We start from the raw sequence: 18,481 nt of genomic DNA, 5'->3' as shown, positions 1-18,481 counted from the left end.
ATGTCTATTGATTTTATCGAAAAGAGAGATGTATTAACGAAAGGGGATGGGGACCTTACGTCGAGTGACGAATTGTCAAAATGCTCCTAGATTCCACCACCTAATAATTTTAATCCACCTTGGTTTTCTCTAGAAGAAAGTGATACTCCTTGTCGACCGGGCTCACATCGAGCTGACAGGTAGTACTGTACCCACATATACAGTGAAGCGCCGTTTATCCGGGTACCTTTTATCCGGCTGTCTGTTTATCCGTGCTGTTTAAAAATGACAGTTCAATTTAAAGGGATATTGCGTTATGAGGAGGATATTTATAAAAAAAAAAAACGGTTATCAGTGCACACTGTCAGAAAAAAAAACATTATTCATGACAAATTTCAAATTTTATTCTCAATGGAAAAACATGATGTTAATGAAACCTGGGTAATTTTTATAAAAAAAAAGAAAATTTTAAAAACTAATCAGGAGTTTGTGATAAAATATATTATTTTACTCATTATCCGTGTTATTCGCATATCCGGGCATGGTCAAGTCCCGATGAGCCCGGATAAACGGCGCTCCAGTGTATGTTGGGCAAGTTGCATCAATTGCTCAATTAAATCAACATGATAGTGGAATAGAATGATTGACCGAATAAACGTCGTAATAATTCAGCAGAAATAACTATGATAAGCAGTGACTTAACAAACAGAAAAAGTTAAACCTATTATATTTTATCCCAAATAGTTGGCAGCTGAAATCATGTCAACACGCCAACAAAACTATAGTCTCTTCACGAAATACGCGGTTTATGCGTTCCCGAGGAATTCGCGTAACTCGAATATCTGCGTAAGTCGAATTTCACTTTTGCTACAACAATGCAGATGATTAATCGATATTATATTTAGTACTTTAATACAGAAAGCAGAAAATTATGATATTGGGGCCCTTCACGATTCTAGTCAGCTTTTTTATATGAAGTTTGACAGTTGTAGGCTCAAATCATGTCAACACTCCATACAAAACCACACACAAAACTAGCATAAGATTTTAAGTCGAGATCAGCGCTCAGTAAACTTTTTGAGGTAAAGGGCCAAATTGTGTACATGATCAAGAGCCACAGGCCAGTTCAAGTAGCACTTAAATTATTACATTATGAAAGATTTCAAACCAAATAGTCGGATAATGATATCAAGCAATACGATTGTTGATATTGTTGTTTTTATTTAAAAATATCATCCAAGCAAGGTTATATATTATTAAATTCCTATTATTAAAACAAATTGTAATAATAGTACGGTAGTCAGATCTTAGTTGCTGCTTAAAGCGCATCCTTATTATTATATTTAACATTATTTTTTTGTACAAAAAAATTTATTGCTATTGTGGTAGCTTTCAACAACCAAAATGATCGTATTTTTGGAGCATGTCTTGATATACCTACATTTAACGACTTCATGATATACAAGCAGTCAAACGATATCAAAATGCATCACCTGAGTTGATTTGGGGAGCTATACCAACCAAAGAGGAATCGTCATTGTTTTTCATTATCAAAAACCATTTTAATCTTTGCGCTAAAATACATTTGAGAAAATACAGATTTTGCTTCCAACAGGGTTCAACTTCAAACCATAAGGCTTCAACAAAGTTGTGCTTGCGGCTTGCAATGACTTTCAATAGCGTTTCCGTGCGTGCATTATTAGTGTTATTATTTTCAAAATATGCAATGTTGCGTTTTATTTAAAACTCTAATCTAAAAGCATGGTTAGAAAAATAAACAACACAATTAAACTTAAACAACAAAATTAAACAACACAACACTGGGTTGTTTTTTGTCTTGTTGCCCGGAACAACATTAGGCATTTAAGACACAGAGAAAAAGTTTATCTTCTTTAGTAATTTAAAGAATCATCCTTATAACATCCTTAAGCAAAAGTACTTTTCATGTTTTGTTTATACATTGCTTGCGAATAAATGGCTGATTTATAGCTAAACCTAACCAATGTTTGAAATTTTTGTAGGAGTTTTGTATTGGATGGATATATCGGATGTGGCCATCACATAACAGATATACATGAACGATGTTTATGGATAACGCAAGCAGAAACAGAATTATATTTAATAGGTCATGCTTTATGTTTGTCAAAATATAACTAATATACTTTTGATTGGTTTATTTATTCACAACCAGATTAATCAATATTTTATGTTATTAAATAAAAAAAACTGAAATTTGATTGTTTATATTCGACAATGTCAAAACAATTTTGAAGTAAAATGGGTTTGCTATGAACGACAAAAGTTTTGTTAAATCTTTAGCAGTGCATAATATCATGTTGCTTTTTTTCTTTATTATTTCTCTCATTCTTTTAAAATTCTATTAACAAAAATCAAGGAATACGCAAATGTTTACGAAAGATCAGACTGTTGGATAAAATGCAGCCAAAGTGGGACTGAAAACCCGTCTTCAAAGTTTAAAGCCATTTTAGTGTTGTTCTTTTATTTCTGCATGCAGTTTTCAACCGTTTTCTGATAGGTGCGTTGAATTCAGGTAGACTAAATTTTTTGTTCTCATGATGTTTCGTTTTCATCTTTTCTGTATCTCCGTTTTCATCATCAAAGTATTTTTCTTTGCACGTCTCGAGAGGGTTTTCTCTTTAATTTTGGCTTTTGCAGATGCTTTTTGGCATATCTTTACAAAAAACCAATTTCGTATTGAGGTAAAATTCAAAGGCTGGGCTGAACGCGTACAGTCCAAACTTATTGTACGAGACCTGCGATAGGTGATACTGCCATCGGGTTAAATTGTTCATTGACTCAAAATTGCAGGGTACCATTGGAAATTATTTTCCTTTCTTTATTCCTTAATGTTGCTCGTTGACGCTTTCTGTTATCTTCATGGTTTCCAACCACTTACCAGCCTACATTTGTCTTGTTTATGATGCGGTGTTGTCTTCTTTATTTCATCGCAGCATGTTACCTCTGTTAACGTTGTCGCCATCATTAAAGACAAGGTAAAAGTTTCAAACGTAACACGACCTGCAAACGGCTGCGTTTATAATTTATGTTGGGTTCGTGATTTGTTTTTCAGTAGCATTTTGTTCGACTTGCTAATCTCGGAGAATGAAGTGAAGACGTGTTTGAAAAGTGTTGTATTATTTTTTCTTGTTTATTATGAAAAGCTTGATTTTCAATACGACGATTATAATTAATTTAAAGTGTAAAAACATATTTTTGAGGTAAAATTTTGCAGTATCAATTAATGATATAGGCTTTTTTCTCTTTTCAGTCAACTGTAAAAACGTTTTAGTGACTCCGTAACTGCACAACCATGGATGCCAACAACTTTGTGATGTCTTCCTATCAGTTCGTAAACTCGATTGCCTCCTGCTATCCGAATAACTCACAGAACACAAATAGTTCACCAAATACGGCTGGCAGTCAAGGTGGCCAAAACGATGGCTATTTCCCACCATCGACATACGCTCCAAATATTTATCCCGGCACTCCACATCAGGCCCATTACAGCCCTCAATCGTACAATCCGCTTGCAGGGGCTGGAGCGACCAGTGTAAACAGTGCTAGTACTGGCGCTGTAGGTGGCGGACATCAGTCTACCGATATGGTGGATTACACTCAATTACAACCACAAAAATTCCTACTTTCACAGCAACAACAACCGCAATCCGCCCTTACTTCACAAAGTTGTAAATACGCAAGTGAAGGCCCTAGCACAGGTACAAATGTAATTAATAACAACAATAACAATAGCACCACCAGTCCTCAGGATTTAAGTACAGCCAGTGGAGGAAGCAATGGAGCCAATGATGGAAATAGTGGTAGGCCTGAGATTTCGCCAAAACTGTCCCCAGGATCAGTAGTTGAAAGTGTAAGCCGATCTCTGAAATCGGGTAATCCATCAACTGCCGTGAGTTCTAGTAGCACGAACAATAACACCAGCAACATAAGCAATCGAAACCAGGTGAACCTGCCACTCGCAAGTCCGGAAGAGGAGTCTGAAGCCAGCGATGATGATAGTGGCACGGAAGGAGGCAGCTCTCAAGGTGGTGGAGGAAGTAGCAGTAAGAAAGGAGGACCTCCACCCCATATTTATCCATGGATGAAACGAGTGCATATTGGACAAAGTGAGTAGTATTTTGTTTTGTTTTTTTAGAGATTAGACAAAGTTCAGATTGTTTGGAGTGATTTTTTTTTTTGTTGTGTAGTTAGTGATTATTTTTACCTTGTCATTTATTTTTCCAATCAATCAAACTGTACATTGTTCAATTTATTTTTACCTTTCCAACCCTTTGACCTACATATGTTTCATTAACACAGCCTCCACACACATGTTAAAGATAGAAATTATCAATCAATCACTTCACACTTTTCCATAACAACCGTATTGATGATGGTAAGCATCTTTCTACCATCAATACAAACTATAAACGGTGAAAAGTTAGTATATACACAGACAATATGAGTTTTGCTTCACGTATGACAATGAACGATCTAATAAGACCGCAGCCGTTTCAAAAAATGCGTAAAACGGACAAGTGAAAATTGATGAAAAAGCAAACAAAAATATTTCTCAAAGTAAACATGCTGATTATACCTTTAATTCATAGGTCAGACCATGAGACTAGCAAAGAAAGGGGAAAGAAATGCAAAATGTACAGAGCGATGCGCGGCATGTAATCCTTTTGTTCTCTCACTAATCATTTTCATCACTCATGTAAAATGAAACAGTGTTTCGTGTGTGGAAGACGTTACTAAGAGGAAATTGTTTGCATTTACTCATCGTGTTCCACCCGCCTGTCAGCAAACATTGTACGGTAGCCGCATATTAGGATGTATTTGTTTGGTATACTCAACCATCGATCGCACGCCGATCGCTCTTTCGATGGTGACGATGGATGGTTTGTATATTTACTGTGCCGCGTTGAGAGAACGAGAGAACCACCCCGTTCTATTTCTTCGGCGTTACTAAGCTAATATGGATGGAGCATACGATGCAAGTAGTGTTAGCCCAGCTAACTGTAGGTAGCCTTATAAGCCATTTCCGGCTCTTGGGTTTAAAATCGTTGATGAGCGCAACAAGTGTGAATGACAAAATAGAAGCTACGACCACTTATGATGCATATTTCAATCACGCACGTCATATGTTGATTTCCACGCCAATTGAAAACTGAAGCATGTTCATGGGATCAGAAATAAAACATAGAGAAATTTAAGAGCTGACGATATATTCGAGTCATACTGGCACACAAACATGAGCAGTGTTATTTTAGTTATCCTATTTGCGTTAGTTTTAATTACTAATTCTTCTTCTTCTTTGGCACAACAACCGTTGACGGTCAAGGCCTGCCTGTACCCACTAGTGAAGTGAGCTTGGCTTTCAGTGGCTTATTGTTACCATAGCAGGATAGTCAGTCCTACGTATGGGGGCCCGGTCTATTTTAGGCTTGAACCCATGACGGGCATGTTGTTAAGTCGTATGAGTTGACGACTGTACCACCAGACCGGAATTACTTATTACCTCCATTAAATAAAACACACATGTAATTGAAATTGTATGCGTATTTTCGTACCCATTTCATTAATAACTTTTTGCATTTGACACATTTATCATCACAGAATAAATAAATTTATCAATGAATCTGTTTTTTCTGTTGATTAGCAATGAATAACACACATATATCTGGCGTTAAAGATCCAATATGTATGAGATTTGATTCCAAAACATGTTGTTAAGCATTGCATTGAACGATTTTACTACTATCATATCATCATTATATAGATGCTTGTAAACACACATAAACGGCAGTTTTCAAACTGAATTTCAAAATGGCAACCTGTCTGATTCTAGGAATATATCTGCAGATTATTCAACCATAATAAAAAAATTACTAATTTCCCGATTTTCTGCATTTATGTTATCTTTTAAAAAGTTACCAAATGTCGATTCATTAAAAAGCTTTTAAGCTGAAAATAAAATTTTCCTTTTTTAGAAAAGTCAAACATTACTTGAAATAAGCAATACGTCCTTTTTGGACCGTTACTACTTAATAAAAAAAAACATTACTTGAAAAAGTTTATTTTTTATCTTTTCATGATTACGAAAACTAAAACCCACTAAAACCGAACACATGGTTTGCAATTCAACTCATGATATTGGTTCGATCCGTCGTGAGTCAATGTCTGTGGCATGATGCTTGAGTGCGTTCGCAACAGATCGGTTTTACGTTTTCCACTATATAGGGAAAATCGTAAGTGATTACGATGAAGGTATGTTCAGAAAAAAAATTGATTCACGAAGTATCCTTACGAAAGGTGGATAGGATATATTCATATAAGGTTTTTCATAGGTTTTTGTTTGATCCAAGGCATCCGACCTGGTTAATTAGCCGTAGTGTGATATTTATATAACAATTTTCAAAAATTTCAGCCATTTTATGGAGGATGCTCCTAACATATGGCGTTGTATGGCGTACGAACAAAATTGAACATGAGAAGTGGAAATAGTAACAAATTCCCCTATCAACAGGCAAATAATTTATGATTTCCACAAATTACAAAAATTCCTTTCAATGCGACACCCATGACATATAAACTTTATAACGTAGGAAGTAACGTATAATGTGGGTTTAAAGGTTCAAATGTCATTACTTTTAACATTACCTTTCAAATTGGAATATTTGTTTTTTAAAACGAAACCGAGCTTCAATCATAGAATGCTTAAGTTATGAAATGTATTCATTTAAACTTCCATCCATTAGCTAAAGTCCAACATTGCTCTCAACAAAGCGGCTTGCTAGTTGATTCCGTATCCTATGCGATTGGCAACAAAATGATTTTATTTTGTGCATGTTATTTTTATCTAAACATAACCATTGTAAAGTAGAAATAAGAAAGTTGTAATGAACAAAATGTTGAAAGATTTTTTTTTAATTTTAAATTGTTTATTTTATGTTCAAATTCTTACGGCTTTAGCCACTACATATATTCAATATTGTACTTTACTGATATTTTTAATTATTATATACAAATACATCGATTTGTTTTCTTTTTTATTTTTAATACAATCTAAATCATTCATTTTAATACATTTTAAAACATCGTTTCACTCTTAAGTGTTTTTTACCTCTCTTGGAATATTATTTGTTTGTTTACTTCTTTTCATTCTGAATTTATACAGGCTGAACACTTTAATAACTCTCTATGGGTTGTAGGAATGATTTCGTTTGGTTAACTTTATTTATAAAACTGGCTGAGATTAAAGGCTCTAATATTAGTCAATTAGTATATATCCTTTGCTGGACTAAGACACTCATATTTTCATAATTTTGAAAACAATAGCATATTTGCAGGTTTCTCCTGATTTAAAAAATAAGTTAATGGGTACTACACGAAATAATTGTAATCCTTCTCTAGCGTAATGACCTTATTATATAAAAAAGTTTGATCCGGCTGTCATTTGGGCTGCCAAAGAGTTCGTTTTATCGTTTCTTATTTGTATTGTTTTTGAAACAGGTATACCATAACGCTCACGAGAAAAGTGTACTATGCTACAAACATTTGATCGTTCCGCTTTGCATGGGAACAAATTGAGCTGTGCAAAATTATCGAATATCAGAAAAATGCTTTTAGTTTTTTTTCACCGTTATGTTTCAGCAATTTGATAAAAATATGGTTCTTTTTCAATGTTTTGGTAGATAACAAATCATTTATTAATTGTTTTAGAAAATAGAATGGCTACACTAGATACTGAACTTGATCGACTTTTGTGAGGGTATGAAAACAATCAAGGTCTTTGAAAGAGAACAGGTTGAAGCGTTTAGAATAAATTGAGAAAAAGCCATGGGAAAATTTTGACAGTTAAAGTGAACATTGTTTATGTTTAGCGATGGACATTGCTATGGAGTGAATGAGACTTTTATTCAGCATTTAGCACTCAGTTCATTTCAGAATAATACAAGAATTAGAATCTAATAAGAATTTCACATGACTGATACAATCCACAGATCTTATTTATCAATCGTCCCCGGATTATAAGCAAAGGACGGTATGCATATTATACGAGTGTGTGCCGATTGGATGTTTCATTTTACTCTCAGTGTTTAATTGAAAGTAAATAGGACTTCTTTTACCCAGTTGGAACATGTACTGTTCTGTTTTATGCATGTTAAACGTTTCGTTCTTCCAGCAGGATTGTTGCAAACGGTAGTGATTCGTGGTCACGGAATGCCAAACAATTAAAAAGGATTTCAGTGTTTCTGAATACAGAGTAAACTGCAATTACTTCTCTTTTATTCTTCAGAAGTGGGTGACCGCAAGAAATTTATTAAATATAATTTTCCTAATAGTAAATTTGTCCACTTTTCCACGTTAACTATTAGCCGTTTGTTTATAAACACTTTTTCACAAAACTGTCAAAACCGTGCTGAAATTGGCAACCTAGCGACGGGCTTTGTATCGACCTGTTCTTCTTAATAGATCTAGGAAAAAAAAAATAGTTATTTTGTCAGATTAGCTTAGTGTAATGACGGCCTGTCAATTTTTTTTGATCAAAAATTAGTCCTGAGGCCGATTTTGATAAAAGGTGTCTAATGATTCCGAACTGTACGATGCATTCAAAACAAACATGAACAGGCAAAAATCGCAAATATCGTAAACAACTAAAAAAATCACACAGAACAGGAAAGCGTTCACACGGTACGGGAAAGCGGTAAAAATGGGTACCTTTAATTCAAGCATTATTTTACAACAAGGATAAACTTGTTCTTCTATGGCACAACATTTGAGGTCGGTCAAAGCCTGCCTATGCCCCCCAAGTGGGATTGGCTTTCAGTGACTTACTGATTACCCGTAGCAGGATAGTCAGTCCTATGGAGGCACGGTCCATTCGGGGCTTGTGCCTATGACAAACATGTTGTTAAGTCGAGTTGACGGTGGATCCTGAAATGTTTAGAGAAAACTGGGGCAAAATGGACAAGTTAAGCAGTTTAACGAAAATTTATTTGAATTTGAATACTTGAACCACAATATTCTGAGATTATTATTTATCTATGAATTAAAATAACTACAAAAACCTCAAAATAATGCAAACGTATGAAAAACAAAATGAAATAACAATTAGGGTTTCATATGCTATTTTGACACGCGGGGTAAACGATCATATGTTAACAAAACGTAAAACTTAAACATTTGCGCAATACGGGTACCTCCACACTAACTCAGTGGCAAAGTGTGGTTGACAGATATTTTTTTGTTTAAGCTTGTTTTGATCATGTGATTTATTATTCCGAAATTTAACCTAATTAGTATTAGTCGATTCGCAGCACCCATCACTATCTACAGTGGGGGATTTCTAAAATCAGACACCTAATATTTTCACTAAGTTTCGGTTTTTGAGGCTCCCTGGAAAGTTCATGAGACTTCTTTAGACTACTACTATTACTAACATTTTTCATTTCTTAACAAATGACCTTGTAGCTTGCATATACAGTCTAAAACGGTGTTTAAATCGAATACTTGTGAATTTTACGATACTAGCCTGATTTATTGTATGGAGTTCAACACTTGGCGGCTGAAATCATGTCAACGCTACATACAAAACCTAACGCAAAACTAGCATCAGATTTTCAGCCTGTAAAATTTGTAAACAAACGTCGATGCGTGGCAGGCCCGATCAGTTTACTTCATAAGGGTTGCCTTTTTTGCTGAAGCGTGAATATTTCGCAAGATAAGGTTAAACATTGTTTGGGTCGATTTAATTTTCAATTTAATAAATGCACTATAACCCATTTCAAACAGAAGAAAAGAAAAGAACACGATTTTAAAATGCACCTTTGCTTGCACACAAATGGCGAAATCCATTGTGACGGAACGTAACTGTCAAATGGATGCAACCCGGATAATGTTTGACTGACATTCGTGGCGATGCGTTTCGATGACACGATTCATTTGTGGATTTGAAAATGGCTATTTCATAAACGTTTACGTTAATGTGTATTTTTAATTGTTATTACCGTAAGCAAATCACTAGAAACTTTAAGAAGAATGTTTCATCGTGCACAGGGATCCAAACACTAAGTTTTAATACCCAAGAACACAGTGTTATTTACACCTGTCAAATATTATAATGTAAAATATCAAATATAATAAATAATGCAAGCAAATATTTGTGCCATCCAGCCACCAGCGGATGGTAAATATTGCACGAAAAAGATTCGCCGTACTCTGTTCGGGTTTTCGTTGCTATGAGAAATGGTGATTTTGATTTTGGTGGGTTTCAAGTTGCAAGCGCTCCACGGAAACAAAGTTAATAGGCTGTATATGTACTTATATATGTATATATGTAACTACAACAAAAATATCCACGTCTATTTGTTGCATCTTCAACAGTTGGATTTCGAATGAAATCACGTTCTTGCTCACAGTGACGAGCGACTCGGTTGGTTCACATTATAATCTACCACGTATTTTAAAAGTCAGTTCTTCCTATCGCAGGATGGTTTGCATAGGAATTGAAGCTCAGCCATATAAAAACCGGCGTGTTTATCGAATAGACTCCTGGGCCAGCTGCTGGATCCTGGTTGTTTGAAACACATACCTAAATGCAATATACTCACATTTTAACTTGGAACTATACCTCAAGTACCAGCTTACTATGTGACCTCTGAACATTTTCTTTCCCGTTGTAGGTAGTGTTATTGACACACAAAATATGCGAAAATCTGATGAAAGTAATTTTTCCATTAATAGCAATTTACTCGATACATTTGATGTTCTTCTGAACGGTCGACCATTTTCATCTTTGTGCCAACACCCTAACTACCAGTTTTTTCTTTCTTTATTTTGCACTGCCCTTATAATTTCACAATAAACTAGATCAGAGTGGAACATGATTGCACAAAAAGCATGATGGGAATCAAATTAAAAAATATTTTCACCCAATAACTGGTTTCGTTTATGCCTTACAGCTCTTTTTGTCTGTTTTCTGTGGTTCCTTTTTATTTATATTCTTTCGTTCCTACCGTACGAAATTTCTGCTGTGCTTATACCGTGTTGGTTGATATTAAGCAGAAAAATCTGCTAACGTAAGCATGATAATTTGCATTTTAAGGGACATCGATGTTGCAATTTTCTTAAATACGACCTACACAATGTTCAGTACCTTGTCTCCATGGTTAATGGTAGGGTTCCTGTATTCAGTAGTTACTGTGAATAATTAGTTATAAGCATTCTTCATACTTGTTTGTTTATCTTGCTTTTTTATATACAGAATCATTAAAAGTTTTCGTTTTTAAATTGATCAAATATAGTGACGAATCAAAGACCTTCTGAGGTCTGTTTAAAATAAAACTATTAAAAATATTATAAATCGCTTTTTAAAGTCTTTTGCTTACAACAATTCCATTACGACGGATTCATATAGGTGTTCAATAAATTGTAATTATATTTGTTCATCATTAATAAAAATTTAGCAAAAGTTTTGCTAACTCGATAAAAAGCGATAAAGATCTGCTCAAGTTAAGACGTTTGTTTTCATACCAAAAAACGAAATAAACTATGTTAAGTAACTGATTTATTTATGTATATGATACAGTCTTTCAGATACTTACAAAAAAATATTTCAGCTTAAACTGTTAACGTTTTAAAACTCGCTGATATAAGTCTCTGATCGCTTATCAGAATGACTATTTTGCGATGCATGACTATGTACATAAAAAATTAACTATTTTTTTATTTTTTTTTCTTTATTCAAATTGATACCATGCTTTGAATTTCAGCTGATTGTTATTCCGAAATTAATGCTATTATGTACTTGCATTACAATGTGACTGTTCTGTCAGAATGAAAACAAAAATAGCATCAATCTGAATACATTGTTAACGCAAATTCAGATCATTCTTCACTTCACTGAAGCACCTGTACGATATTAGCTTGAAAGAATGTTAGGTTATGGATGCATAAATTGTGATGTATAAATCAATCAAACTAACCGAAGCTACAGCAAGTACGTTTTGGGATGATCAAATTTTTGGTAATACATAGCAGAACATGCACATTTTGTTTGCATATTATGCCGTTTGCATGCAGATGCCTTCGCCAGAAAAGTGTGCTGCTATGCTCTTCTGATAAAAGCATGAATTTTCATATGCTCGTTACATTCATACATATTGCATGCTAACTTTCTCATCTAAATCGAGAGTTTGACCCAGCAAGCACATTTAGGTAAAGAATGAAAAATTGAATAACTCGATGCTTTGTCGTGAACCCGGTACATTCATGAAATCATAGTCATCGATACAAATGCATACACAAATACATATTATTAAATTTACAAATATTTTGCGTGCTAAAATAGATTTATTAGCTCGAAAAAAAATTAAATGGAATTAGTTTAGAAAAATTAATCTAAAGTAACATAAAAAAAGAAAACAGAATATCGCAAAACTTTCTTGGAATATTGCAAACAATTAGGAATTTGTTTATGTCATTTGTTAAATGATCGTATTGAGAATTATTATACAGCGCCTACCACAATTATATGGACAGTCGTTTTTCGCGATTTGGGGAAAATCCATGAGATAGGTAAAAACAGTGAATGTATGAGTTATGCAGAATACTATTTCACATCTTTGTACAGTCTGAACTGACTGGTTGAACTTCGATTCCCTGCCAACTTTTGAATATGTGCTTTTTAGTTGGCCCGTTTTTCCATACAAAAAAATTCTGAAATTTTTCGCGGCCATGAGATTTTTTGTGAATTTTACAAAAACCGGATTTTCCATACAAACGCATGCTTTTAATTGAACTGTCAGCCAACTATTGAGCGTTTAACTTAAAAGCATGCCAACTAAAAAGCGTTCATTATTGACTTCTGACTGTAGTTATAAATTAATTATTAACCGACTAGACATATTGGTCTTTCACTTGGAACGAACGAACGACGAAAATCATAGTAGGAATCATAGTAGGCGAGAATTCATACTACTTGATTTTTAGGAAGATTTTCATAACAGGGAGCTGAAGGAGAAAATGAACTATGCTACACGACAACGTTCCTTCCAATTTCTATGGTGGGAAATCTGCCAGGTTTTGAGCTACAGATTTCTAATGGAGTAGTTTTAAGGTGAAAACGAGTAACCTGTAAACCTTACGGTTTATAAAGTTGAGCCATGTTATGAATTTTGAACAGTGAACAACTAAACTGTTGGTCAGAAAAAGCAGCATTAATATTTTTAAGAATAATCTATTCAATAGGATTATTTGTAAGTAACGGAACGTAAGTCCGTGAGCGACGAACGGATTTTCGTCATTCGCTACAATATGCTGAGGATTCCATTATGCTTATAAAATGTAAATGTAAATAAATAATTTATCAACAATAATTATTTTAATGAAAATCATTTTACACAATGTGGAATACGCTTCATTGTAGTGGGGGGTTAACGATACTAACCAGTTTCGTATTTATGGAGTTTAACAGTTGGCTGCTGAAATCATATCAAAACTCCATACAAAACCACAGGCAAAACTAGCTTCCGAGTTTCAGCTTTAAAAATATGTAGGGGAAGGTAGGTAAAGACGGACACTACGGGTAAGATGGACACTTCTCATAAATGCATCAAAATGGTAATTTTCGAAAAAATCAACAATGCAGCATCCTAACTTAAAGTTGAACAACACAATGGAGAACATTTTTCGCATAATATATGCAAAATTGTTTAAATCCACGAACAAAATAAATTTTCAATCATGTGCACCCTTGTGGATCTAATTTGACTACTACGGATCTTAAGCTCTACAACTTTTATTGTTTACATTTCCGGAAGTTTTATTTCATGAATGGGTTGTCGTGATCATTAATGAAAACACTGGCGAAAAAACGAGGATAAAAGCAATACAAAATATTGTTTTCTGGTGGTTTAAACATTCTGACACCAAAGCGAGAAAGACGGACACCTTGTTGTAGGGAAAGATGGACACCAAATTTATTGATTTATTTTACTTCTTATATCAATTGGTGATGAATATATTTCTTCAAATACCTTAAATAAGGCTATTCCGGTGCTATAAATCAATCAGTAACTAGAGAAAGTATTTAAATAATCGAGAAATGAAACACCGGTCAAAACAGTAACCATTCGTTATGCTATTCCTCGCTCGACGCTGATGAGGCGCTTCACGAAATCCAACATCTTGTCACGACTTGGACAACTTTAAGCAATAAAAAGATGAGGCATTTATACGACATTGTTCAGGAATAGATGAGAAATTCTATGGGATTACAAACATCAAATGTTGAATTTTGACATGGTGGAAAATGGATTAAACTGTTAACAATTCCCTCATGAATACTGGAGTCGTGGACTTTTTGCGGAGTAATTTCCTAAAAGGAAGTTTTAGATTGTTTTTCTTTAAGCTAGAGCAACGTCAGAGGTAAGTGCGCGATATGTCAATAATGCTTTAGATGCTGCATTCTACGATATATTACAAGCGCTGTTTACAATTCCTATATTCATGGCTGAATGAATCGCCGTTGCAATAGACCAAGAATTGGTTTATAAACGTACCAGGGCGTGGAAAGCGATAGAATTTGTTAAAATATTGTAAAATTCTTCACTTTCTAACCTTTTCTACAGGTGTTCATCTTACCCTTCATGGTGTCCATCTTTCCCATATCAGGTGTCCGTCTTACCCGAACATTTCAAAACTGCACGAAAAAAAACATGTTTTTCATTCATGAAAAAAAAACGCAAAAATCGATAGAAACTTAAAAGTTTCAACACATTTTCTGATAAAACATGAGTGTAAGATAATGTATGCACATTTTCATGGTCGTTGCACTTATATCCCTAGATTTTTACCATTTCCCTTAAGGTGTCCGTCTTTACCTACCTTCCCCTAAAAAAACTCAAATTCGTGGCGAGCTCGAGCAGGATTGTTTTTAGTTGAAACATACCTGTTGTGTCAAGAAGAAAGGTGAAGTTGATTGTTTGAATCAATATATTTTAATTTATTAAAAGTGCTTTAACTCATTTTAAACATAAAAAATAAAAACAATTTTAAAAGGTATCTTTGTTTGTACAAAAATGAAGAAATCGTGTCACGTTCCACGTTCCAGTTATTGTCAAATGGATACAACTTGGATGATCGATTTTGTTACCAAGACTGGCTGAATTTTTAGTTTGTTGGCTAGAAATAAAAAAAACAGGTGTATATTAGCAAAATAATTGCATATAAACATGGCCCAATCATATCTAATACTTTATTTATTTAGGTTTAAAGGTGACTTTAATAAGCAAAGTGATAACAATTGTTTTTGACGGCGAACGAATAGAACTCAGACATGGCTTATAAAAAATGTGTATTATTAATTCCTAATTAGACTCGCACATTTTTGCATTCATTTAAAATTATCGAGTATCTTTATCGTGCCTATTTCAATGTGTTTTGTTCAGTAACATTTGGTCTTACGTTGTTTGTGGCCTGTGTATCATTCTTCATTGCCTGCTTATTTGTAATGAATGTTATAGTTTTTTTGTTGCTTTTGCTTGGAATGTGCCATCTGGATCTCAGTCAATCTCATCGATTATAAAACTCGTTGAATTAAGGCTCATAGCCATTCTAGTATCCACCACGACGTGGGACAAATGATTTATGATAATAAATATCCTGATGCCAGTTGCTCTATATCCGGGACTCTGCAAGTTCGATGACGTGTGCGGTGAGTTTCGAGTTGCCACTGCATGACCGAACAATATCATATTAATGAAGGTGAAAAAGTACTTTTATTTCCGTGCAGACGAATTGCAATAGCTTTCTCAATAATCTAATTGTTAATTTAGTATTGAAAAGAGTACATCACGATTATTCGGAATAAAAATCTTGCATTCCTGTAATAATACGGTTTTCTAAGTTATAGTTTCACCTACAATAGGGTCAACCATTTTTCTATATTTCAAATGTTCCATACGCCAGTAAGACGTTAACACTTGATTCTGTAGACTTAATAGATAAAGTGCAAAGGTTAATCCCTGTCCAGACGAACTGCCCATCTACACAACTCACAAGGTTAAGGATTTTATTGTCGTACAAAAGATTTGATAAACACCCTTGAGTCGATGTTTTGACTTAAGTAAAATTTATTGCTTTTTTTTGACATTCCTTCTCTCCCAGCAGTATGCCGTGCGTTGAGTATCTTTCATACCATTTTCCACGGTGTTAAGATTATTATCATTGAATCCAAAGACACCGCTACACCAAATGTACCTGTAGTAGCTTTATGCGTGCAGCAACCGGTGATAATCCAATGTGTTCGTGTAAAATATCTTTTAGTAGCGATTAAACAAAACCAAAAAAAAATTTTAGTGGTAAAAGGTAAAGATATAAAAACTGAAAAGCCTCGTATAAAGATACCCGGTACGCATCAAAGAGTTGTTTCTATTTGGGTTAAATGAGCATTTTTTTATCCAGAGGGTTAGCTACACGTTTTTTTTTTATTTTTTGCGGAAGCCAAAAAGGTACAGGTCATAATTCAATCGCTGATTTATTGCTCATTCAAGGAATGAATCGAAAAGAAATAGCGCTACACACAAACAGTATAAATGGAAACAAATCGTATGTGGCATATGTTATGTGGTAAAATTAGTCGAAATTTTAATACTTCACACTTTGTGAACCCGTTCCCAAGCTGTTATTTGTATCCTTCTAATGACTTTTTTTGTAAATATTACTTAACCTTTAATAATTAAACATGTATATTTTTTTTAAAATAGTTAGCGTTCTACTTCAATCGTTTATCATGTTTAGAATGCATTGAAAGTAATATAATGGTTGTATATTTTAAGCTCGAACGAAGCTTGGTTTGGATATATATATATATATATATATATATATATATATATATATATATATATATATTACATGTTAATGTTAATAATTATATTATATGTTACATGTTAATATAGGTTACATGTTAATATATATATATATATATATATATATATATATATATATATATATATATATATATATATATATATATATATATACACACATATACTCAGTTACTCATTCTCATAAAGTATCTGGTACATAACGACACATCTCCAGTACATCTCATATATGTGTATAGTTGAAAGATAGATTCATATAAATGTGTAAGTGTATATAATACATATGTTATGTAAAAACATATTGTTTTCTTTTATTATCAAAACATGCATGCAGCGAACATTTCAATGGGCCTAGTGTTAATATAACAAAACATGTAATTATAACTTGAAACGAATAAGACTCTACATTAAAACAAAAATAAAACTGTAGCTTCGTGACATCACTTTAACACCGTACCCCTCCACGGCTTAAAAATTTGTCATCTTGACATTTCACGATTAACAATTTGACCGTCATGGGTTCAAGCCCCTTGTGGATCGTGTCTCACAGACTATTCTGCTATGGGTAATCAATAAGTCATTGAAATCCAAGTTCATTTAAGTTACAGGCTTAAATCGACATTGATCGACAATGGTTGTAGTGCCAAAGAAGAAGAAGATTCATTATAAGTTTCTAATGACGTTAATAACATATAATACATACAAAACACAAAGTCTTACGACCTTTTTTTTATTTTTTTGTTTTGGCTGTGTATAAAAAACTCAAGCATATATGGATCGGTTTAAATTAAAAACAAGCTAGTTTCAGCTTTGCAAGCACACCAGCCTTTTAAGAATTCACGAAGATATGAATCTGCAGTCAAAAGGAAAATGGAAAATTTTAAATCAATTTTAAATCGCATGCCTTTACCCGTATAGATTTTTTTCATAACGCTGATGCACATTTTGTTTAAAGCGATTCTATTGATAATTTGTTTGATGGACTTTCACTTTAATCATGGAACAACGTTTTTAGAAGCAGATTTTGGTACTACATCTAATTTTTTATGTATATTTGTGTTTATTTCTAACATTGTACTTTACATTCTTTAATTAATTTTAAACAATGGCTATACCTTTCTCGCAATCAACCTGATCTGACGCCCGCCAGGTCAATTTTTTCCAAATTTTTAAATGTCTTGTTGACTCTATGCGCATGCCATTTAAAATGAACACGCTATCAATACTCGAATTGACGTAGTTAGTTAAAAAAAAAGATAGGAAAAGAAAACAGCGAAAGAAAATAACTCATTTGCCGTAATTCTTTCGTGCTTTGCGATCATTTCAATCGGTTTGCGAACGCAATATACATGTTCTATATGTATGTAACGTACTGCACTGCAAGGTGCACTGGCATGAGCTATTTACTGTTGTGTTTGGAAAGTTTTTTTTTTAGTTTTATCCTTATGCTCGGCTACTTTATCCTTTTTCTTAAGTTTTCGCTCCATAGCTTAGTGTATGTTACAGTACTTAACTCATGAATTCAGATGTTTATGCATAGTTGAATCAATGGGTCCCACGGTAAAGTCGTCGAATCGCATGATTTAACAACA

General features: G+C 33.8%; 1 protein-coding gene across 14 annotated transcripts in view; it reads left to right on the top strand.

Annotated features, from left to right (window-relative positions):
* LOC120898944 (homeotic protein Sex combs reduced) overlaps nt 1–18,481 on the top strand; it is a 42,040-nt gene that overhangs the window by 12,332 nt on the left and 11,227 nt on the right. For 13 of the 14 annotated variants that reach the window (XM_040305416.1, XM_040305414.1, XM_040305413.1 and 10 more), the window contains one exon: nt 3,269–4,124. In XM_040305416.1, the coding sequence (XP_040161350.1) occupies nt 3,311–4,124 (814 nt within the window). In that variant the 5' untranslated portion in view covers nt 3,269–3,310. Of the gene's footprint in view, nt 1–723; nt 826–3,268; nt 4,125–18,481 lie in introns of all 14 variants that reach the window. The other variant, XM_040305412.1, reaches the window with a different exon arrangement.

The sequence above is a fragment of the Anopheles arabiensis genome, chromosome 2 (assembly GCF_016920715.1).
Source record: "Anopheles arabiensis isolate DONGOLA chromosome 2, AaraD3, whole genome shotgun sequence".
In the NCBI taxonomy this organism is placed as follows: domain Eukaryota; kingdom Metazoa; phylum Arthropoda; class Insecta; order Diptera; family Culicidae; genus Anopheles; species Anopheles arabiensis.
Note: the sequence above shows the minus strand (reverse complement) of the source record. Positions and strands in the feature narration are given on the sequence as shown.